This window comes from Lemur catta, chromosome 5 (assembly GCF_020740605.2).
Source record: "Lemur catta isolate mLemCat1 chromosome 5, mLemCat1.pri, whole genome shotgun sequence".
Lineage (NCBI taxonomy): Eukaryota > Metazoa > Chordata > Mammalia > Primates > Lemuridae > Lemur > Lemur catta.
The window spans coordinates 12,043,562-12,067,922 of record NC_059132.1 but is presented as its reverse complement, the minus strand read 5'-3'; the positions used below and the strand labels follow the sequence as shown (position 1 = coordinate 12,067,922).

The 24,361-nt window shown below is 35.5% G+C and overlaps 2 protein-coding genes across 4 annotated transcripts; one reads left to right on the top strand and one right to left on the bottom strand.

Moving 5' to 3' along the window:
- The first annotated feature begins 183 nt into the window (after window positions 1–183).
- On the top strand, window positions 184–12,535 carry LOC123638868 (sperm-associated acrosin inhibitor-like). Of its 3 annotated transcripts, XR_006735496.1 has the most exons (6): window positions 184–350; window positions 841–931; window positions 1,868–1,905; window positions 2,911–3,026; window positions 3,983–4,140; window positions 12,172–12,535. XR_006735496.1 is itself a non-coding variant. In XM_045552676.1 (5 exons), exons 2-5 carry the CDS (start codon window positions 865–867, stop codon window positions 4,023–4,025), a joined length of 264 nt encoding a protein of 87 aa, XP_045408632.1. In that variant the 5' UTR covers window positions 184–350; window positions 855–864; the 3' UTR covers window positions 4,026–4,361. The 3 variants fall into 3 exon arrangements, 2 of the variants coding, with proteins under 2 accessions (XP_045408632.1, XP_045408631.1); XM_045552676.1 differs by lacking the exon at window positions 12,172–12,535 and having other exon boundaries at window positions 855–931; window positions 3,983–4,361; XM_045552675.1 differs by lacking the exon at window positions 12,172–12,535 and having other exon boundaries at window positions 3,983–4,361.
- Window positions 12,536–13,296: 761 nt separating this feature from the next.
- Window positions 13,297–23,642, bottom strand: SPINK6 (serine peptidase inhibitor Kazal type 6). Its single transcript, XM_045552674.1, has 5 exons — window positions 23,528–23,642; window positions 23,194–23,327; window positions 20,894–20,916; window positions 14,410–14,525; window positions 13,297–13,530 (listed from the first exon to the last, which is right to left on the bottom strand). Exons 2-5 carry the CDS (start codon window positions 23,249–23,251, stop codon window positions 13,485–13,487), a joined length of 243 nt encoding a protein of 80 aa, XP_045408630.1. The 5' UTR covers window positions 23,252–23,327; window positions 23,528–23,642; the 3' UTR covers window positions 13,297–13,484.
- Between the last annotated feature and the right edge of the window lie 719 nt (window positions 23,643–24,361).

The following is a 24,361-nucleotide window of genomic DNA, read 5'->3' as shown; positions in this document are numbered from 1 at the left end:
CTTATCTTTTCCAACTCAACGGCTTGGAAAGCTTTCACATTTCTTTTCTATCTCAGGATCTCCAAGCACTATAATTGTCTTCTCCCCTCCCCACACTTCTGGGTACAAAAGATCAAATTGTCCCAGACCTCTTGCTGAGGGAAGATCTGCTGAGAACTGTTACTACTTTGCAGCCTCCAGGCAGAACACAGAATAACTCCGTGTCTTTCCTGCCATGGGCCATTTGTTTTACCCACATGAAATAAAAGAGACCCTTCAGCTGGGTGGAGGTGGCTGAGAAGGAAGGGAAACAACATAGACACAATCTCTGGAGCTGCTGGCCTCACCCTCCACTAGCTTCTCTGTTTCAGGTAGGTGAGTCAGGGACTCACGGAGGTAGCCCTGGGGTCCAGCATTGCTGTGAGGACAGCTCCAGGTCCTTCCTCCCTGAAATAACTGTTTCTATTTTCTGAGGAAAAACTGAGATTCCAATGTGGATATTTCCTTAAATGCAGCCACTTCCCTTGTAGGCTAACTTAAAAGGCGGGACATGGACAATGTATATAACCTGAACTTATGTACCCCCATGATGAGCTGAAATAAAAAAAAAAAATGTTGGGAGAATGAACAGCTCCTCCTTAAATGTGCGAAGAGGACTTACCTGTGGTTTCTCTCAAGTCTCTGGGAGGCCTTCTATTCACATGTCAAGTCTTGTTGATCCTAAGGATTGGGGAAAGAACAAAGGGAAGAATCCACTATAATTAGGAATCTAGGGGGTTAGAAAAGATCCTTTTGTTTTAAGAGATTGTTGTTCGGAAAGGGGCAGTTTGCCTGTGTCATGTGTTATAAACATCCCTAAAGGTTTCTTTCCGCAGGCTTGATAAAATGCCTTTCTTGTCATCATGTATCAAAGCTACTTTCATCATCGCTTTGGCATTTCCTCTTTATTCTGGTGAGTAAACTTTTCAGTCCTGGGTCAAGCATTTCACATATCTTAGACAACGCAGGAAACAACTACTATAATCTAGGAATGGAAGGACTGATTTTGTTGAGTTTGCAATCCTTAAAACTGGTAAAATGAAACAGGGCATGTTACCAATGCCTTGTTAAAGTTGCATCGGTGAATTGCTTTTTCTCATCTTCTACCTTAGAGACGTGGAGACAGAATGGTGAGTTGGAACGGGCTGTGCACCTTAGATTTTTGTTCGTCTGTAACTAGAGATAGTTACCTTTTTGGAGGTCAGATTCCATGGTTGTGAAATTCAAAAAAGAGGGAGTAGTGTCGTCTGCTAGATCTGGCATTCCTTGGCAATTCAATCTGTTGTTTGCAAGCTCCGAGTCCTCTAAAGTCAAGGCCATGTTTAAGGAGAGAGCTCACTGTGCCTTTTGCTGAGTTCTTTCTTAAAGTTCAAAGTGGCTCGTGAATGTCAGGATAAAGTAACTGTGAGGTATTGCATAGATCCCTGACCTTAGAGCTGAGTAATAATTAATTACTAATTAATTTCTTCATATCTTCACTATATGGAAGACATACTTAGTGACTTTATACAAGGCATTATCTTCTCTGACTAGGCTGTCCTATCTTTAAAATTAAAAAAAAAATCCAGTATTATATCTTCAAAGGAAAGTCCTTGGGGATTATTAAATAATACATAAAATTATTTGTTACAAGTGATATTGGTAATTATAAAACATTTCCAGATTTGAAGTGGTTTTATGAATGTATTATTTTCATAATGCCACAAAAGGCTCGCCTTATTATCTGCAGGATCATCTGGAAGCAATTTGATAGATTTCTACTGTTAAGAAGTATGAACATTTCTCACCAAAAACTATGCTTTTCTCCCCTCTTGTTATTTTTAATTTTTCTTTTGTGTGTTGGTTGCAGAAACTTCTTTGGGATCTAAAACACAAACTCGCAGTCCGGTAAGTTATACTGATGAACTTGGAAATTGGAAAAGGGAAACTTTCAATATGTTTATATTATAAATTTTAACAGCAAATTTTACCAAATAAAAGGTACAACAGAATGATCCTTTGAAAAGTAAAGACAAAAACAAAATAAAAACCAACACCCTGCCATGTTATTATTATACTGAGGTCAAGAAATAGAATCTTGTCAGCCATATAAAACCATTTGGGGTTAGAGACAAGGTAAAAATATCCCATTATTCAAAAATTCCATTAACAGGCATAAGCCTTATTATACATGAACATCTAATATCCATTAAAGGATGTTTAAAGTAGAATTGTTCATCTTAGCAAAGCAAGAGGATTAAAAACAACAAACCTAAAAATACACTTAAAGGTGGATAAAATAATATTTTTAATATAGTCACATAGTGGAATATTACATAGAGGTGAAGAAAATGAACTATAGTTCTAAACATCTGAATAGATAAAGGTCACAAAATTTAAAAAGTAGAACATGTGATAATGCACACAATATTGTTTATTTATGCAAATTGCCAATACTGCCAACACTAAAATAATTGTGTATATAGCTATATCTATATATAGTTATACACATATATGCAAACACATATAATGAATACTTGCATATGCAATGAAATTATTGAGAAAGACGGGATGAGCAAATAAATAATTCAATTTTATGATTTCTTGTGGTATAAAATCACAGGGGAGATTTGGCCTGGGTATAAGAAGTGGGGGCAGGGTGGCTAAATTATAAAAATAACTTCAGTCATTTTTATGGCTTTAAAAAAATTATATTGGGTATGTAAAAAGATATGATAATATTTCATGTTTAAGTGGATTGTGGGTACTTCAATGTTTATTTTTAAACCTCAATATAGATATATTTATTTTATCTTGATGTGTAATATGGCATTATGTATATAGAATAAAAACCATTTTTTTCAAAAAGTTCATTATCTAATAAATTCTATGTGTTTTCTTTATGTTTAACAGCCAGACTGTAAAGTGTATGCAGATAGACTACATCATTGCACCAGAGAAATGGATCCAGTCTGTGCAAAGAATGGCCACACTTATAGCAATAGATGTCAATTCTGCAGTGCAAAGTTGTAAGTGCACGAGATTAAATATCTGACCTTCTAAAGTAATGAAGGAACCACCACAAAATGATAGGAAAACCCATGTTTCTGATGACCCAGGCACAATCTATACAGAAAATAACCGTATGAGCTCCATAAAAGTCACAGGAACACATTTGTACCTTCTTCTGAAGTTCTCATTTTTAAAAGTAGTTTTGTATTTGACCTCTCTATAACTCTGCTAGATATTCTGCAAATGTATAAATCAATTAATTTAACTTAATTTAATTATTATCCTTTACTAATGGAAGACTAGTGACCAAAATAATGTAATCCAAATTCTAGATGCTGAATGATAATCTCCATGAGGTAGGTCCAACTACAGGAGTGTAATTGAGCAAGAAATCTGACTAACTACAGAACTCTGAAATCCATCGCAATCAGCCCATTAATGCTAGGGAGAAACCCCTTTTATGATCCATTTTGTTTCCTGAACTCCATGACTGCCTCCAACCCTTCCTTAGAGTACAGGGCAGTCTAGGACACTTTCACCCAATCTCCTGTCCTGTCACCTTCATTCTGAAGGAGTTTACAGTGGAAAGGTTCAGCTAGCCTTCCCCCTTCCCTCCATGTTTGCTCTCACAGGTATTTCCTCTTATTAAATCTTTGCACATTTAATCCCAAAGTTTGTTTTTGCTTCTGGAGAAGAACCACTAAAACAATTTCTAATCCACTCCTGTCTCAGGTCTAGGCAGGTTCCAAGACCAGGCATATAGAAAAAGTCAAGTAGCCCCACATGGCGAGAGAACTTGTATAGGGTTGGCAAACAGGTGAGGCCCAGCTGCTTGGAGAAATGGAGCACAGATTCTCCAAATTGTCCTGTGTTCAAATCCTCCTCACTGAGAAGTATTTTATGCAATACTTGGGAAATTTAAAATGTTCTGTTAATAATTTTTTCTTCCTTCTCTATTTTTCTTTATTTACAGAGAAAATGAAGGAGTTGAATTTCGTCGTTATGGTAGATGCTGACTTTTTAACCTTATTTTTACAAATTCTTATGGCTTTTATGTAATCCTATTTTATGGTGGATTCTACAACCAGCTAGTGTCTTCTCAATCAGGGCCTTAAATTCCTAGATGACCAGGTAAATCCTTCTATAGCATATGAGATGGAATATAAGATGTTGAAGATTCTTTCTGATGCTAAGAACCTGTTATTAAAATAATTTTTATTTTCTGCACTCAATCACTCAATGACAGTTTGAAAAACCATTATCTTGATTGTGTATTTGATAATACAAAACCTGATGTAATTTACAATTATAAATATTTCACTCAATGAAATGTTAAATGATATTATCTTTATTAAAATGTCTTTTCTTTCTTTGATTTGGTAGTGGATTAATATACATGAATACTTTTGGTAACTATAATTAAGGAAACATTTTCAAAGATGACCAAATAATACACTACGTGAGTGTTATCGGTACCTGAGCTCCTCTTTTTCCTAAAGAATCAGAACCTCTAGGAGAGGTATCTGGGAACTTAAATTCTAACAAGTGCCCCATATAAATCTTAGGATCTTATGATCATGAATGTTAGGCAATATGGACTTAAATTCTAAGATGTAGGACATGTCTATAACTAAATGCATTTGCAGAGTCTGTTCAAAGATACTATAGTATTTCTGAGGCTTGGGAGAAACAAATTATATGTTTTTCCCTCCCATAAATCAGTCAAGAGAGAGAGTGGTGAACCTGGTTTGCCAGGCAACTCTACTTGTCTTCATCGACCTAGGATATTCATTTGTGGTCCAAGTCCATTGTGTCTCCATTCCCTTCCATCTCTCAACTAACAAGAAGCAGGCTTTATTTGGGTGGCCAGTGTTCATTGAAAGCTTAATTTTAATGGCAGAAATGTAGACTGACTACTAGAAGATAATTACCAATCTGCCACAGGACCGTATCAGTCCTGCTTTCCTTTTCAGTAAAAATTTTCACATCTAAAAGAGTGACCTATATGTGAACCATCAGCATATATGTGGTCCACTATGTTTTTAAAATATTCCCATTTTCTTACTGATACTGATTTCTAGGTTCATTCTAGTGTTGTCAGAAAAGAACTTGGGAGGATTTCAATTTTCTTAAATTTTTTAAAACTTGTTTTGTGACCTAACATGTGATCTATCCTAGAAAATATTCCATGTATACTTGAGAAAAAAATGTGTGTTCTTTTGCTTGGGTGAAAAGTTCCATACAGGTCCATACTCCTCAACACGGCTAAAAGCATTTTAAGATAGTAAGTCATATCTTATTCACCTTTTTAATTTAGTTAGTCTTTAAATAAGATGAAAGATATTGAGAATCAATTTCCAGGTGGTATCAAAATATGCTAAGAATGGGGATTTAAGTGAGACATTTAGTCCTGTCAATTGACAAGATATCTCTGAAAAACCTAAATATTTGGTATAGTATGGTTTAAACAGTGACTGAATTTGTTTATTTTTTCCAAAATATTTTCTGTTGCAAAATATCCAAATATTTTACATTTGGCTGAGTGGACTTATTTTACTAGACTTATTTTACTAGAAGTGAATGTAAAAAAATAGTAAAATTCTCCTCTAATTTCCACTCTAATTTAGTATGATTTAATTTCCAAAAATTTATCTTCTCCTTTTTTGTTGTTTAGTTTTCTTCTTACATCCCTTTTGTAGGAGTCCATAAAGAAATAAATTCTCTTACTTCACTATTTACTCGACAAACATTGAGTACTTACTTTGTGGCAATAATTTGAATTTCCAAGGTAGTATAATTTCTATTTAAACTCTTACAATTGAATTTTTCTCCAAGAAAATATTTGTTGCCTTAAAAACAGTTGAGGAGAGTGAGGAGACAAAACAACTAAATGTGGTTGTAGATTAGATCCCACACCAGAAAAAATTATACTTCTGGAACAATTGGTGATAGATTAATTAATAGCGCATATCAATATTAATTTTCTCATTTTGATGTTTATACTTTAATAGTTTAAGCTGAGTAAAATATATGTGCTATATTTTAGAATATTTTTACCACTTTTTTGTAAGTCAAATTATTTCAAAATAAAAAGATAAAAAAAGAAAATTTTTTAAAAACAAAGTGGAGAAAGTCAATTTAGATTTCATCAACAAATCTTAAACTAATTTTTTAGGTTAGCTATATAGATAAAAAGGTACATCTCAAAATTTTTGTAGTGGGCTAATTTTCAGTGGAAATTTTACAGTGGAAATAATACTGTATTTTACATCTTGTAGTTTTCTTGTATATTCTCAAACATTTGCTGAATCTTTCTTTCATCTGTAAATCCATCCATTCACCTGCCCATCCATCCATTTATCTGGTGATGTATTTATTGAGTAAGTGCCAAACACAAGAATTGAAAAAGAGAGAAAACATTTTCTCTGACCTTAAATAGGTCTCATTTTAAGGGATAAGACTATTTGTGAAAGGTAACAGAATATGACAGATGTTGAATTAAATATAATAGTAGTCCAGTAGAAATACAGATGAGAAAGCAACAAAATTATTTCTGAGGACTATCACAGAGTAAAAATTATTTTGCTCTTAGATTTCTACAGTTGTAGGACACATGAAAGAAGGTATAAGGCCTTTCCAAATGAGAAAATGAGCATTCTTTAATGGCGGTGCAGACAGTGGGTGGTAATTATCTTCCAGAATGAGAGAGCAGCATCAGCAAAGGCACGAGAGAAGTCCTGGCGTGCTTGAGACTGTGGCCCATTCAGTGTGGTCAAAGCACTGGGTCATAGATGGATAGAGAATAAATAAGGTTGGAAAAGAGGTTTCTAACAGTTTGTAAATGGACTTGAATGCCAGGCGAAATAATTTGTACATTATCTTTTTGACAGGTAAAAATCATCTATGATTTTGGAATAAAAGAGTCATGTAAAAAAATTAATGTGTTAAAAATAATATTTCTTGGTACCGGTGTAGAGGATATTTGTTGAGTTAATTAAATTTTTTAAGAAGTGCTGCAGGCTGTGTGCAGTGGCTCAAGCCTGTAATCCCAGCACTTTGGGAGACCAAGGTAGAAGGATCACTTGAGGCCCGGAATTCCAGGCGGCAGTGAGCTATTATCCGGCCACTGCACTACAGCCTGGGAGACAGGACAAGACCCTATCTTAGAAAAAAGATAAAGTATTAGAGTTGTTTCTCAACTCCTCAATGGCGGAGGATATTGATGGTGTGGGAGGCTGAGTGTGTGTCGGGGAAAGGACATACGTAGGAACTCTCTGAATTTCCTGCTCAATTGCTGTGAAATTAAAAATGTTTTAAAAATAAAATTATTAATCAAAAACAAGAAGATAAGCATGAAATGTAGAACAAAAAACCCCCCAAAAATATATATTAGAAGTTATCAGAGCTCATTGTCAATCCAGTTGAGTGTGTTTCAGGACTGTTGCACCAGAACTGGAAGAGATGTCCTTTATTAGAAGCATATATCCTAAGAGTGGCACTTTAAAGTATGCATAGAGACTTTATACACATCACGGTTATTTATTAAATATTTTTTAAAATTCTGTGAACTCTTATTATTGCTGGACATATGACACTATTGAGCTTTATCAAAGTATGATGTAACTCATAATTCCTAATAGAACCCAAACCAAAGACCTCTGTCTAACTCCAAATCCAGTTCCTTTCAAGGGCTCAGCACCCCTGGAAAAAACAGATTGAAAGACTGTCTATAATAAAACTGTACTGAGAACACAGAGTGATTTCTCAGGCAGATTGGACTGATGGTGAGGACAAGGGGTGTTGAATCCTCACCCCCATTTGAGGCGATGACACTTGAGCTAGAGGAGCAAAGAAGGATTTCTATCATAAAGAATGATTATTGTCTTTTGTCACCCTTTTTCTTTACTTGGTCTACTTACTGGAGTACACATTTCTGTCCTTCCCAGTGTATCTCTGTAGGGTCCTATTTCCCCTCTGAGCAGTTCTAGTTTCCTACAAACCAGACATGCGCATTGCTTATTAGCACGAAGAAGCAAATCTCTTCCCAGATTCTAGGATTATAGAACCAAAAAGCCAGTGTTCTCAGAGGAGTGGGAGGGAATTCAGACATGGTGATGTGTTCGTGAGATTCTGCTGGTTTCACTTACATAAAAGAATATGAAAGTTTTCAGTAAGTCTCAGAAATTAACCTATAATTAATTATGACATCTATAGGAGGGGCTCAATGCTTCTTTAAATACTCAGTAAGAAAGTATTTAATGATGTCTGTTTAAGTCTATAAAACATTTCAAAGCATTGCACATCCAACAAGATTATTGCCAAAAAATGAGCTAGATTTTCCTGAGTGAGCAAACAGTTTCCTGGGTAAAGAGAACTTAAGAACTGTGTTTAAGTCAACCTATTTATATGAAAGATAAATAAAATAATGTAGGTAATCGCTGCTGTTGCTGACTTGAGATTTGTGTGATTCCCTCTGCCCCTACCACTTCCCTTGCTCACGATGGCCTCATACACTTTTGTAGCAACTAAGTTGAGAGTTACTTTTCTTTATTCTCACTACTAGTCTTTTTTGCATCCATGCTTGTACCCTCTCTCCATTCCCGATTAGCAACCCATCCCTGACCTTTATGTATTTCATATTCTCATTTCATCCTTTTAGAAGCTTTTGAATTTAAAAAGTCACCCTAGTTGTTTAGTTGTGTTATTTTGGTTTTTAATAATTTAATCGTCAAACGCTTACATCCAAGTCACTCAAGTTACTATGATTGTGTGCTTTATAGGTTAGGAATATGGGATTAATGTTAACTATCCCAGGTTTAAATTCAGACTCTGCATCTCACTGACTATATGATCATGGACACATCATTTAAATCTCTATGCTTTAGGAACAGAAGGACATTTCCTCAACATGATAAAGGTCATATATGACAAACTCACAGCTAACATCAAACTCAATGGTGAAAGAACAAAAGCTTTTCTCCTGAGATCAGAAATAAGACAAGGATGCCTCCTTTCACAACTTCTATTTATAAACTTCTCTTTTATAAAATGGGGCTACAACTTCACAGCTATTGCTAAATTTAAATATGATGATATATGTGTGCCATACTCAGTAAATAGGTTAGTTGACATTATTGGTAATGGGTTATTTCAGTCTTAGTAATTTTTTTTCTCTAGCCTTTTTTCATGTTTTACCCTTTTTTACTTTAGTGTACGTGTGTGTATGTGTGTATTTCACTTCAAGAAGTCATAGACAGATAGCAACCCCTTCACTCAAGACTAATTATTGACATGGTATATCATTTTTTTCGCGAGTTTACCTTCAAAACCCAGTAAGAGGAGAAAAGCTAAGAAAGATGTAATAAAGATAGATGAATAAGTCTAGGAGATGTAATGCACAGTGTAGCATACAGTGTTAGGACTATAGTTGATAATTTTGTGTTATATACTGAAAATTTGGTAACAATTGGAGTGGGAGAATAAAAATGCCTGAGGACAGTTAATGTTACCAATTTGGTATGACCCAGTTTGAACTACGTTCCCATTGTCTTCTGAAGATAAAATTGCTGATATGAGTGTTCAGATCAAATAAATTAACTATCTTTTTATTCTTTGGAGCAAGGAGTACAAGCCATACTTGAAACAGTGTGTTCTGTCCTGGAAATCACAATAATAAGGGACATAAACAGAATTGTGAACATCTGACCCTTTTGGCAGAGCCTATATATGTTTTGCCATTTTTAAAAACATTTTTTAATACAAATTTTCAAACATATAGCAATGTTAAAAGAATTTTACAGTGAACATCTGTAAACCTAGAGTGTATCATTAATATTTCACCATACTTATTTTTTAAATTTATTTTTATTGTGTATATATATATTTGTAAGGTGTACATGTTTATGTATATATATACACACACAGTGAATTGATTGCTGTATTCAAACAAGTTTACATATTTATCACCTTTCGTAGTTACCTTTGTGTGTGTGTGTGAGAGAGAGAGAGCACCTAAAATCTACTCTCTTAGCAAATTTTCAGTATATAATAAAAATTATCAACTATAGTCCTAATGCTGTATATTACACTATGCATTACATCTCTAGAATTATTAATTCTACCTAACTGCAAATTTGTACCCTTTAACCTACATTTCCCATTTCCTCCCATCCCCAGCCCTAGTAACCACCATTCTACTGTTTCTATTTATTTTAACATTCTACATATATATTGTCACATATATATCTATCTTTTAATCCATCTTTGATGCAATTGCAATTCATAGTAAGTTGCAGATATCAGTACCCTTCTTTCTATGAACAACAATTCACTATGCATATCATAGTTAAGACTTAATGTTGTCTCTCTTCTTTTGATGGAAAATTTGCAAACTATGATATGCACAAATATTATATATTTGTTGAGGTTTGACAAATATGTACATCTCTGGAACCCAAATCCTTATATTATGACTTAGTTTTGGGAGAGGGTTGTATGTAACTTGTCTCTTCTAAGAAATGTAAGATTTCTGGTTCTCTGTGATTTATTTTAAAATTGTTTTCCTTTAATTCTCAAAGAAGAGCTCAGAACTAAACAAGAGATGGTATTACAACAATTTTCAGATATGGCCCCTGAAATAAGCTTTTAAATAAATGGTAGAATTAAGATGCAGATAAGATATTTGTGTGAAGGAGGAAGGATTAGGTGGTGCAGCAAAAGATGACACAAGAGGCCGTTTAGGCAAAAAAGCACAAAGTGGTGAAAACGAACCTTTTGTGTTGGGGACAGCTGATACGAATCTGGCCCAGCTGGAGGGGAGGGACCCAATAGAAGAGAGGAGAAGGAAATACTTTCAAAGATGCACAGTGATTCTGTTATTAAACTACATATAATGCTCTACATGTTTACATTAGAAGTAGCTAAATTCTTTCAGGGAATAGAAACTCAAGGAGAGAAAAGTGTTTAATTTCCCTAATGAGCTCTAGTCTGCAGACACAAAGAGGACAGGGGAACAAAGCAGTTGAGGTACGGATTTCCAAAAAAGATACACAGAAAGAAGGTAGACATTTTAAAAGCTATGCTTGGGGGGCGGGGGGGAGAAGTGCTGTTTTTATATGCTGAGAAATAGAACAAAAATATCCTGATCAGTGAAGACAGTATAGTGCTGAAATTGATGACAGAGCATAATAAATACTGTTGATTTTGTTAACTCTTATCATGTATCAGAGACTATTTAAGGGCTTTACATATATCATGTCCTTAATCTTCACCATAAAATGAGGAGGTAGGTACTATTATCCTTATTTTGCAGATGAAGAAATAATGATACAAAGAAGTCAAAATGAATTGGTCGAAGTTGTATAGCTTACATTAGAGCCATGACTCATATTCTGGTCCTTGAAGACCCACCTTTTTATCACTGATGTACCCAAATTCTATATTATGTGGTCATTTTTATCCATCAAGGAGAATATTCTTTAAGCATAGAAGAGCATTGCTTATATATTTTCCCTAGCATAACCTAATCTACTTGCTGGCTCTTTACCTAGATATTGGAAGCATCTTTCAGTTTGGCTTTGTCCTATTCAATTATATGCATAAAGGGTAACGTCTATGTACATAAAATATATTTGAGATTTTTAAATAAGAAACATAATCTTACTATTTATGGTTAGAAACACATTTTATGCTTTATGGTAAAAGCCAAAATCTTAACACTAACTACAAAGTCTTTCAGGATTTGGGCTCATCTCTGTCCTTATCTATTACTTGCGCACTTGCTCAGTCGTCCTCGGTCATCTCCTTGCTGAACCTTGAACAAACCAGGCATGCTCCACAGCCTCAAGGGCTATGTTTTTGCTTCTCCCTTTGCTCTTCTCCAAGATATTTGCTTAACCAAGTCCCTCATCTCCAGGTCTTCCCAATAAGAACTACTCTAACCACCTGATTTCTTGCTGCAATTGACCACCTCCCCTCCCTAAGCATTTCTCATCCACATTAGCATATCATGCTTAATCTTTTCTTATAACCTTTATCACCTTCTACCTTGTTATAATATTTACTTGTTTACTGTATGTATTGTTTTAGTCTATGTCTTTTTGCTGGAATGTAAGTTTCATTAAGTACTGAGGGATCATTGGTCCTTTCAATCCTCACCCACAGCTGTATCCCAGGCACTCGGAATAGAATCTACCACAGAGGGGGCACCTGGTAAATGTTTGCTGCTGGAATGATGGTTACTACGTCGCATCTGGAGATGTATTTTGTCTGAGTTTCCCCAGGAAGATGTTATTTGTAAAAGCATGCTCTACTACATGAAAGTACTCAAAGGGGCAGTTTCCAAGACTTCCATTTGGATTGTTCAGAATGAGATATTTAAATATCCAATTGTGTATCTTCATTGGACGGAGCCAGCTACATGGAGACTGAGATTGTTATCTAAAGAACTGTGTTTTGGGGATGAACACGCTTGAAGCTCTGACTTGGGCAGGGCAAAGTCAATACATGTAACCTAAACAATTGTGCTCCCACAATATGCTGAAATAAAAAATAAGTAAATAAAAAAAATAAAAAAATAACCTTCAGTCTTCTCTTACCTAAAGCTGTTTTCTTCAGAAAGTAACTAATTAAACTTTCTCTAGGCCTTAGGATTTCTAATATTTCATCCAGTTCTCTCATTCCAAGATCAAGCTCAAAATTGACTACATTCTTTAATGTATACGCTTTTAGAGATTTTGTATCTATTCACCATTTATCGAATAGTCACCATTTATTGAATATTAATTTACTTCTTTCCATCTTATAGATCCTATGATGTTACTGAGAAGCCAAATTTTGTATGTCTTTAGGTATTATACAGTCCAAATTTACCATTCCAGATATATGAGAAAACTGTGGTCCATAGAGGATGAATGTTTTACTTTTTTTTTTTTAGTTAAAGGTGAAAGATTTATTCATTTTGAAGAGAAACCAGAGTATGAATGTTTTACGTTAATACAATCTACCTTTTCTGAAATTGGGAAGAACCAATGCAATCTAATACTTAAATAACAGATATTTTTAAATAACTATAAGCATGACATATGGTTATGTTGTCAAAATCCTTCATTCTCCACATGGAGTTTCCAAGAATAAGGGAAAAGAAGGAATTTCCCTAAGATCCCATGGTGGCTGGATGGTTGATTTAGATCAGAAAAACAAGTTTCTTGATCCAAGTTTATGTCAGGTCAATTATTCCACGTTGTGTCTGTATGTTTTCTTGATCTCAAAGTAAAAACACAATCACTGTTCTGCAGAAGTTACTTTATTAACAAGCAAATCAAGGGAAATAGATATACATTAAACTCCTCAAGACCCAGGCAGAGTAGAAGGTGTGTCGTTATGCACTCAAGGGATCTGCTAGAGAAAAGTATAAGTAGAAACAACAAAGGAAGGATGAGAGAGCTGGCGAGCCAGCACAAAACACTGGCTCTCGTTCAGCATTTTCCAGGATGCTTTAGGTTAATCTTTCCACCACTTTTCCTATAAAAAAGAAAGACAAATATATGCTCAGGGCAGTATCATAAGTCCAACAGTGGTTGGACACAGATCTATCTATGTCATGGTCTATCGAATCATTTGATTCTATAGATATCCATCCCTATAATCTAGCAGAGGTTAATTAAATGCACTCAGAGGTGACATCTGGCCTAACTGTGGACACAGCATGAATCTTAAATAAATCTCAGAGTTTTGATAAGCCTTATCCCGTTTGGTATCAATAGCTCATTCTCCCAGAGTAAATATATATGCAGTTGGAAAAGGTAAAAGTGACAGGAGAAATAATGGCTGAGACTATAGTGTTGTAGTTCTATCCTGACAGAAGATGTAAAAACTTAAACAAAATATTCAGGCATTTGGCATTTTGTAGCAGGCCACACATTCAGGCCCTGTCAGTAATGTGTATCCATTAATTCACATCTTATCTTATCCCACTGACCTTCTCCTGAGAAAAGTTTGGTATTAATTAGTTAGATATGTTTTATATAAATGTAAACATGTCCATTATATATTGCTATTGAAATTGAAATTTTTAATTAGAAATAAAAAAGAGAATTTATTGAAATTATTAAAGATAACAAAGTTTTATTATGTATAAGATGTATACATTTTTGATATGCTAAGATGCATCAAAATTAATAATAACAAAATAAGGCTATTATGTTTTCAAATAATTTATTATATAATTTTTTGTTGTTGCTTTCACCCATTTGTTTTCAGTCTATTAGCCTGAAGCTTATTTCTTCAGCCTCTATGAGGCAGTATAGGTAGGGATTTCTAGAATACCTCAAGGAAAGTGTATTAGTCTTACTTGGGAAGCTTGTGTTTGCAAGGGACAGGTTTGGTGAGTATGATACTTACACTGCTGCCTTACAGAAGGCACATTTATTGCCATATGTCTGCCCATCAGAGCCACAGTGGGGGTTAGATTCCCGAGTGCAGTAAACTTTGGGGTCACGGAACTCACCACAGTCAATCTACCAAAGTAAGCACAGTGACGTTGACATCAGCGCATTTTATCTAAGAGACTGTCCCTCAGAACATAAGCTTTGGACAGCAAACTTTAAATGCTGTGTATATGCAGTCATGACATAAAGCATCCTGAAATAGAAATAGTTCTCCATATCTGCTTAAACAAAATACATTAAAAATAATTGAGGCTTTTTCTTTGAGACACAGGAATCTCATTATAAGAAATACATTATAATATTATATTTAGAAGTAAATTAAAGATGTTGTCAATGATATAGGTAAGACTTATTCCAACATTAAATTGCTCCAGTTGAGAATAATTTTGGTCATTAAATGAGATTTATTAACTGTGTTAATGTACTCTAATAGCATTCCTTCTGCATTACTATAAAAACATGAATGATCTTTGCAAGGGGCCCCCAGACATTACCCGATGGCTTGTTAGTTTTCCCTGTGGATGCAACTTTCATTTATTGTCTCTTGAAAACAAAATTCGAATGTCTTTATATGAACTTACTCTGTCTCAGAGTCTGTTTATAGAATTTCAAGTTTATACCTTCTACACTGATTTGGTAATGGCTGCTTAAGCCACTGTGTTTAGAAGGATTCTGAGGTTGCATTTGGTCTCATTGAGAACATATTTTATGATTGATTAATAATTATTACCATGGGTGCTGTAGAAGGAATGGTACTACTCATCTATGCCACTAATAAAGTCTTTCAGTTATACTGATATTTCAGAAGTAGTCTGCGGTTTTAAGATTCTTTTCAATGCAATATCAATTGAGTCAACATTTTGTGTACAAATGACATTTAAGCCATTATTTCCAGGGTACTGGAAATATGTAATAGGTTAAACTGAACTACTCCAAATATCAGCCATGTGGAATGCGGAAACATTTACACATGGGTAAAGAAAATTTGCTATATCTCTATCCTAGTTCCATTAAAATAATATCAATTGTTTCCCTGGCAATCGGCCCTCTGATCTTGTGATGCAGCCTCTTTTGTCCTTAGAAAGCAGATAAGGAAATGGCACTTGGGGAAGGCACTTACTTTGAGAATTCTAGATCTCACCCCCCTCCCCAAATTCACTTACCCCCTTTCCCTGTCCCCTGGACAGAGACTAGGAAGAGCAAAAGATTTCAATATATAAAACCAAATCGATCACTGGTATCTGAGCAAACTTCCTTAGAACAGATACATTTCACACTTCTAAATTGTAGTGGCCTTCAGTGATCTCTGAATTAAGCTGAGAATCACGTTACAGAAATCATTCCACTGTTGACTAGTTGTGTTATCTTAGACAAAGCATTCAACACCTACGCTTCAAACTTCTTAACCAAGAACCAGAGAAACAAAAACTACATGCCACACCTCATCTCCAGATTCCCTTATCTTTTATATTTTTGTTTTCCACTCCTTTAACTAGAATCCAAACAATTGGCTTCTCAGTAGATGTCAAAGCAAGTCTAGACTGGGAGTGGAGGGAGGATTAACTTTTCTCCTTTGAAGTTTCTCCAGGAGGCATTTAGCTAACCCAGGAGAACTGTAATCCCTCTGGATCCGATTGAAATGCCCCAATGCTGCTCTAATGTTGGAGGGTTATCCTATAGATAGAATTAGACCGACCTGGGTTTGAAATTTGCTTCTCTCACTGATCAGCTGCATTACATTATGCAAACACTTCATTGCTCTAAGTTTAATTTTCTTCATATTTAACAGGGAGGTGATAATACCTATCTTCTAGGGCCGTTGTAAGGATCAATCCCATGAAAACACTTTGTAAATCAAGAATCATGTGGAATATTGCTATTATAAACCCTAGCAATGTAAATTATATAACATTCTAGAATTTTTGAATCTCATTATTTCTTACTCTATTTTGGCGAGATTTATTTATTTTTTTCTTTTTTTATGTTGTCTAGATTGGTGTTGGGTGTTGGATTTCACAAGAAACTCCATTTATCTCCCTAGATATTCCAGTTTCCAGAGACTCCTTCCAGGCGCATGGGTGCCAATATTCAGTATCAGCCTGACCCCTTGTGGTTCTTAGAAGAACAGCACCTCCTAGAATATTTTGGAAGGGAGCGACATTTTTAGTACCCACATTAGTCATGTTTGCTAATAGTGACAACAAAATCATGTAACTTGCTTGGAAAATTGAGCTTATATTGTTATTAACTCAACTAAACACTCAAGATTGTTAATATTTTAGGTTTACAATTAAAGCCAGTGACAATTTCACAAGGTCTCTCTCTCTCTCTCTCTCTCTCTCTCTCTCTCTCTCTCTCTCTCTCTCTCACACACACACACACACACACACACACACACACACACACACACCACACACACACACACACACACACACACACACAGACTTGGGGTGTAGGAGGACATCCTTTCTTCCCTTTACTGAAAGACATTACTTACCTATGTGGTTAAATCGCCTCCATTCTTTACCATACCAGTTTCTTAACCCTTTCTCCCCTTGGCTCCTCCTCCCCCAGCTTTCTTGCCCTTTCTACTCCACTGAAACTACTCTGAGACATGATGCCTTTCAGGATACGCCCATTGGCTATTTATAAAACTTTTACGATTTCCTTATGATATGTGCTACTGTGGATCACTCCAGCCTTTTGAAACTTCTGTCCAAACTTTTGTAATATGTCAGTTCTTCTTTTGCTGTCTTTTCTTATTTCCTCCTGACTATTATGTTCATTTTCAGGAGAGTTTTATATACTTGATTTTCTCTCTCTAAGAACATATATTTTCCCAGTTGGTACTGATAAATCCTAGACTTTTTTTCTTGAGTTTTCCTCAATATCTCAAACTCTAATTCTCAGTTGTCAGAAGTGTACAAGACACCTTTGATCAATACTCTGATTCATGCTTGACTCATTTATGTTCAAAATATAACTCTTCCTTTCCTTCCAAACTGCTTTTGCATTTTAACTTTTTCATTTTTCATGATAGAACCGTTCTTCAGATTCCCCAATATGCCCTCAAATGGAAACATTACCATTTCTTTCTCCTTGTGTTACCTTTTGTGTCTTTTTTGCCAATTCTAAATTTACTACCTACATCAGCCCTCCACATTTCCTGTCTGAACCAGGACAGTAAGTTCTGCTCTCTCTGCCTCCCTTCTCTCCTAGTTTCAATATTTTTCCTGCACGGAGAGACAAGTCATCTTATTTGAAACTACTGTTTTAATCATATTCTTTGCTTAAGAAGTGAGGATAGTAATCATTACCTTATATTTGTTTGGAAAATTATATTCCTCAAAGCTCTTTCACATGCACTGCACAATGGCTTTCTGTTGCTGATTAAAGGTAGTGTGGAGCCATGGAAAGCTCATTCAACATAGAGTCAGGAGTCCTGAGATGTTGACCCCACAGCTTTGTGGCTGTTGGTAGACTTAAGCCAGCCAGGTCCTCTTTCTGAGACTTCAGTTTTCTGATTTTTAGTTAAGTTGTAGATGCTGGGTAACATCGCTAAACTGTATTTAGATATTCTGTCAGCATATTAATTTTAAGTAAAATCAAACTAATTAGGAAAAATGAAGAATTCCAAACTCATTCTGGTCATAGAGAATTGTTTTACTAACCGTATTAAAATTCACCAATCTTTATCTTAAAATACAAACAAAAATAAACTTAGCTGTCCCAAAAAGTAATGTACAGAAAATGATTGCCAGTCATTGTTTTTGAGAGGCTTGTTCTGTTAATTCCAATTCGAACTATTCATCTAAACAGCAATTTGAGGATATGGTTCCCAAATACAGAGCCTGGTAGGAAAATAAAAAACATCAAAGGCTATGTAGTAAGTGATTCAAAAAGCAAAACTGATTCAGTTCCAAGGACTATTCTTATTCTGAGAATATGTCTTTTAAACATTCTGGTGTTATACCACAATTTATTTAATGAAACACTAGTGATGGTAAATAGTAGTTTTATTTTAGAATTATTGTTATTATAATATAATGTTAATTAATGTACTTCCTTGGTAAATTAAGGAGCCAGCAGGCTATTAGTCATTTACATTTATAAGGAAAATTTTACTGGTCCATGAATTCCAAAACTCTGGGAACATGCTTTTGGTTTGGCTTGAATAATCTTTTCAAAAGAAGGTGATATTTTTAAAAGTCTATAATTTAGAATGCTACCTGTAATCTTCCATCAGATGTTTATCATGGAGAGAATTCTTGGCATGAGGAGAATGACTTGAGTGCTAGGGAAATCTTACTTCCTTTTGTCTTGGCTGGATCAGACTTGAGCAGGCATGCTCCTAATGTTAGCTTTAACATCTTCTGCCTGGCATTGAAACTTCCGCCCTTCCTCCAGCCATGCAGAAGAGAAATAAATGGAAGCCCTCGTGCCATCTGAAAGGGTGGTGCCCTCCTTGTCCTTTATATTTGAGTGGAGAAGAGACAGCAGCTTTGGCAGGGCAGACTTTGGTCACAATGATTCAGACATTTAGGGCAGGAAGGGGTTTTAGAGATCACTGGATCCAAACCTTCATCTTAGAGGTATGGAAACACAGGCAATGAGAAGGGAAGAGACATTCCCGAAATCACACAGCAAATGAGCATTTGAATTAGGACTCATCTATATTATCTGTCTCCAAAGCCACTGCTTCCTGGTACAACTTGCTTCCTCTTACCTAGAAAAACCTGTTCAGATGTTATTGTGTATAAGTGTCACCAGGATAATTATTTAGAATGCAGATTCAAAATCCCCTATCCAGTGATTATTATTCCATGTCTTGCGTGGTGCCTGGGAATCTGTATATCTACTAAGCTTCGCAAGTGATCCTGAAGTAAGCAGACTGTAAGACTTTGGCCTATCTGAAGGAATAGAATCAGTAAATAGTAGATTTTAAATGAACTTTAGAAAACACTGAAGAAATCAAGGCCCAAAGAGGAGAAGTGACTTGTGTGTTAATGAGAAAACTGATATTAAAGTCTTTATCTCTTAAATCTATATGTAATGGTCTTATCACCATTTTTTACTAGCTAATGGGATATGAAATATGGCTGCATCTTATGTCCTTTCCTTATGTGTTTGTTTTCATGTTTGGTATAGACCAGCAGTCCCCAACCTTTCTGGCACCAGGGACCGGTTTCATGCAAGACAGATTTTCCACAGATGAGGGTGGGTGGGGTGGGGGGATACATGGAGGCGAAGGGGTAGGTGGGGCTCAGGCAGTGATGTGCAGCCTGGTTCTCAACAGGCCACAGACTCGTGCCGGGCCACAGCCCGGAAGTTGGGGACCGCAGGTATACACTGTGCTATCATACTTATTTAAACATTAGTCAATTTTAAGAAATATAATTTTATAAGACAATATCAACATATATGTGTGGATATGTTAGATATACACAACACACAAGTACACACACACATACAGGCAGTTAATTTTAAGGCATCACCAATTGTAAGATGCATCCTCATTTCTGAGATGCGGAAGCTGGGAACCAAAGGTCTTATATAATACAATGGATATATCAGGGTTGAAAAATACTTTTCAACTCCTTTGTCAATCAGTTGGCAGTGGTGTCTGGCAGTTTTGATGTCAAGGGTATACCAAAACACACCAAGGCTAAACAAGAACTAGTGCCAACACTACATAGAAACGACTAATATGGACACAGGAGCAGGATTGGCAGAACAAATAGCACTCGTATTGTCATTTGATAGTTAAAACAAGAAAAATAGAAATTGGTGAATTAATTTGGGGCTAAAAGCCCAAGAATGAAGATAATTTGTGCCCATTCCAATTTTTAACCCCAAATGGTATTTAAGTTTGAGTGAACCAGTCTGTGTATTCTCAATATAGAACATTAAGCTAGTTTCCTATACACTTTCAGTTATTTATGAAAAAGAAATAATAACCTCTGCCCTAACTCCTTCAGAAACTATTAATTACCAATCAATAATTAATTCATATATAACCTTTTATAGTTTGCCAAATGCTTTCACATGTTTCATGCAACTTAAATATAATTGCAATTCTATGAAGTAATATTATCCCTTCTCCATAGTTGTGGAAATTGCAGCTTAGAAAAGCTAACTTGCCTAAGATCATACAATGAAATCAGTGATGGATTATGAATTTTATCTCAGATCCATCCTATTTTTATTTATATTTACTTTGAAAAAATGTGAGAATGTATGTGTAGGCTCTTTTAAACTGAAGATGGCATACTCACAGAAAGATTATAGTTAAAAAATAGCAGTTTCTGCTGATTTCTGCGTTTGGTCTACCTGTTCATTGCTTTTGCTCTATTACCCATAGACAAACCTCATTTTGGCCAGTGAAGACCTGGCCAAGCACCCCCCAGGTTGAAAGAATACATAAAATAGACACTTACCTGTCCTCCTTGACTGAAGACACCTGGAAAAAAAAAAGCACAAAATCCAAACACTGTAATTTATGAATGTGCAAACAGTGGTATTTACAAAATTAGGAAATCCCTAATCCCAGTTCCTGGTTCTTAGCCACCTCAAGAAGCCACAGTATGTCGTTGCATTTCTTACATTTTACACCTCCTCACTTCTTAGGTGATTTAAGTACATGGACCATGACAGGGTAACATTTGTTGGAGGTTCAGGTGGGGTGGCAGAAAATGGTAGAAGGATCTGGAGATTTATGTTACAGTCCTGGCCGCGTCACTAATTTACTGTGGGAACAACTTTATCATCTCTGGTTTCACCTTGGAGAAGTAGGACTGGAAAGGCTTCTCTGACGCTGCCACTCCAAGGTTCATTCCATGCAGTTCCTCCCAAAAGCCTTTGTTGCAGGCAACTGGGAGAGGGATTAAGTTTGTCATTTGTTCTTTGCATTGGAAACTGCTCAACTTTTAAGACTTGGCCCAGATATACACTGGTAAGGACCAACTCATTCTCTTTTCTGCAACTCCTTTCTCCTTCTACATATCTCTAAATTCCTGAAAAAGAGCCCATATATACAGTTTTGTTTCTCTCCTTCTTCCTCCCTCTTAGTATTTGTATGTGTGATTTTAGATTGTGACTAAGTAGCTCAGTGGTTTAAAATACTGAAATAATAAAAATCCTAGGTCCTGTCCTGGTAGGGGCTGCTCAGTTTTGATCGGTGGCCATTTCTGTGCGACTCCTTTCACAACACCCTTCAGGTGGAAGCCCAAGGCCACCTCAGCGAGAGAGAGTGTGGATTGGTGCAATCCATCTCCAACACTGGCCAGCACTTATGGGAGGACCACTGCAAAATCCTCAGAGTGGAAGCTCTTTCAATAGGGGGAAGGAGAGAACAAGTCTTTTGTAAATTTGAAAGTACATTACCGATCATTTTCAGCAGTGATTACCAACCTCATTGATTCATAACTAGCAACCACTTAAAAATTCCATTAGGTAAGACCAGATAAGGTCTGGGGAGTTTGTATTTTTATAAATATTCTCAGAGATTTTTTATGGTGAGGGAAAATTAACTATTACAGTTTTCAGTCAGTTCTTCACCATGATCAGAAGAAGGATTTGCACAACGTTGTGTATGTAGGAGCTGGCAAGGCAGAAACAGGATTAACACCCTGAGTTCAATCTAGTACTCTTTTTATTAAATTTTAATAATGGCTATAATAATATTAACAGATGTTTGTTAAACACTTGCTATGCCTCATCTATTTTGTTAAGCCTTTTACATGCATTTTTCTCATTTAATTTCTCATAGAGAGATAGTCCTTCTATATCCCTATGCTAATCTGAGAAAAATAAGGTTCAGAAAGGTCACATAGCTATAAAATGAAAATGTTAGGACTGACATTCACTTTTGTCTGTTTCAACATGAAGACCCTTAACATCAGATGTCCCCCCAAATACTGTCCGGTGTGTCTGTGAGGCACCCGTGCTTTGGTATGTTAAATGTACTAGTCAACCAGCTCCTGTGAAAGATCAGTTCACCTTTGTCAAGAGAAGTGACAGAGGATAGCAACTGATTTCTGAGACTATCTTTGCAACTAAATTTTAACGTAGATCTATCTTTTTCTTCCATCTTAGCTAGTAATTGAAATAGCCATGAAGGTTATTTGGCTTTAGTAGTCAAGTTTACTCCAGAATATCATAGGAATCTTTTATCCATTTTTTTCATATTTCTAAGTGTATTTATTTTTGTAAATATGACTAGCTGCAGTGAATAATGGCTTCTTCATCAGCTAAATCCCATTGAAAATGTGTTTTTACGTGTGTAAACCAATATTTAATGCCATTTATCCATCCTCCAGACTAGTTCCACAGAACAAACATCAACCGTGATGTCTAGAAAATCTGGATTCAAATTCCAAATTCTATTATACTTACTAGTTGCAAGTTCTTTGGCAATTTTCTTAACTTCTCTGTGCCACAGTTTCTTAGATGTAGAATAGGAATACAAATACTTTACTATAAGTATTGAAGATAATGCATAAAAGCCCGTCTTAGTACATGCCTAGAATATAGTATATGCTCAACAAATAACAGTTATTTTTATCATTATTACCAACATCATTTTCATCGCCACAATCATTATCATCATTATGATGATCTCCTAGGATTGGCCTTTTATATCAAAATTGGTAGAACTTTGAAATATGATGGACAACTGCTCTTGTCATCTCCAGTTCAGTATATATATGTGGGATCTTAATTTTAAGAAAAAACTCACCTGAGAAAAAGCAGAAAAGAGCCAGAGAGAGGAGCAGAAAGACACCTGAGAGTTTCATGGTGCCAGTTAGTTCACTCAGATCAAGGCTGCTTTGTCCAGCTCAGGTTCTCTGGCAAGACAATTCCCAGAAAGCACTAAAGCACACACTCAGACACATATATATATAGACATGATAGAGGGAGTTGGGATCTCCACCTTCTTTATAAAAACCATATTCTCAAACCATATGCAGTCCTATACACTTTAGGCATTTATTGGGACCTGTCACCAACTTAAAGAAATGTTTCATGTGCCCCATCAATCTTAAAAATTAGGACAATTATGGGAGTCGCACCTTAGACCTTACTAATAGAGCTGTCATTTTCTACCAGTAGCCTACATTTCCCTAACAGCCAATACATCCTCCCTGCTCTTCCCCCTAAGGTTTCACTGCATTAAAGGGATGATTCACCAGTTGAGTTCCACTTGATCCCTATGTCTTTTTCAGACAGGTCCTACATGTCTGTGGTCCAGGTGAGTAACCACAGGGGAATGGAATCTTGGGTGTAACTTGGATTTTCAGAGTCCAGATCATCCAAGGTGTACCTAAAGGAGACAAGTATTTTGCATTAGAACAAGCATTTTCTGGGCAGGAATCAGCTTGTTAAATTTTAAATTATTATTATAGTCAAATGCCAGTGATTTTCAAAGTTTGAGTCAAAATGAACAGGGGAGTCAATATATTGTTTTCAATTTAAGAAAAAGAAGATTTATTTTTAAAATTATTGAATTGGATATTTGAAATGAGTAATATATGTCCTTTTTTCTGCAAAGTAAAAAAAGTAATCATAGTAAAGATCTTTAAGTTTTAGCTCCCTGAAAATATACTTTTCGTATGAGTTAGATGAATTCCATTAACTATCATGGCCAATTTAACTGCAAGATAGATCAAAGAGTGAGATGCTATAACTTTTTTCAGGGGAACAAAAATAAATAAAGAAAGAATGGTCATAGTGATAATGAGAAAGTTTGTATCAAACTATAAACTGCTATTTAAAATATCATAGAGAAAATATGTAATAAGTTAAAATGTGGGAAGATTATGCTGCAAGGAAGATCAGAAAAAGCAGCTGAAATTTATAGTCCCCAAGATAAACAAGTGGTAAAGTAGAAGAGTTTTGATTTTAGA